We start from the raw sequence: 262 nt of genomic DNA on the forward strand, positions 1-262 counted from the left end.
GGGCCCCCCCACTCACCCACAGGCTGCGCAGATGCTGAGCCACTTGGGGTGCACGAAGATGTCATCGGAGTTGACAGGGATGGCCTGCTCAGGGCCCTCCCCAGTGGCCATGTCGTACTCACCCACCACCACCTGGTAGGTGCGCGATTTGCTGCCAGGGACAGGGATGTCAGAGGACACAGCACCACTCCTGCCCCCTGAACCCCTCCAAGCACCCTGAGACCCCTCTGTGCACCCTGCACCCCCTCCATGCACCCATCCT

General features: G+C 64.5%; 1 protein-coding gene across 1 annotated transcript in view; it reads right to left on the reverse strand.

The window, feature by feature from the left end:
• The window catches only part of LOC103801905 (proproteinase E-like), a gene marked incomplete at its 3' end in the record, with an annotated part of 1,502 nt that extends 1,361 nt beyond the window's left edge, over positions 1-141 (reverse strand). The window contains exon 1 of the mRNA XM_009074347.1: positions 21-141. Coding sequence (XP_009072595.1) covers positions 21-111 — 91 coding nt within the window. The remainder of the gene's footprint in view (positions 1-20) is intronic.
• Positions 142-262: the final 121 nt, after the last annotated feature.

The sequence above is a fragment of the Acanthisitta chloris genome, unplaced genomic scaffold (assembly GCF_000695815.1).
Source record: "Acanthisitta chloris isolate BGI_N310 unplaced genomic scaffold, ASM69581v1 scaffold35820, whole genome shotgun sequence".
In the NCBI taxonomy this organism is placed as follows: domain Eukaryota; kingdom Metazoa; phylum Chordata; class Aves; order Passeriformes; family Acanthisittidae; genus Acanthisitta; species Acanthisitta chloris.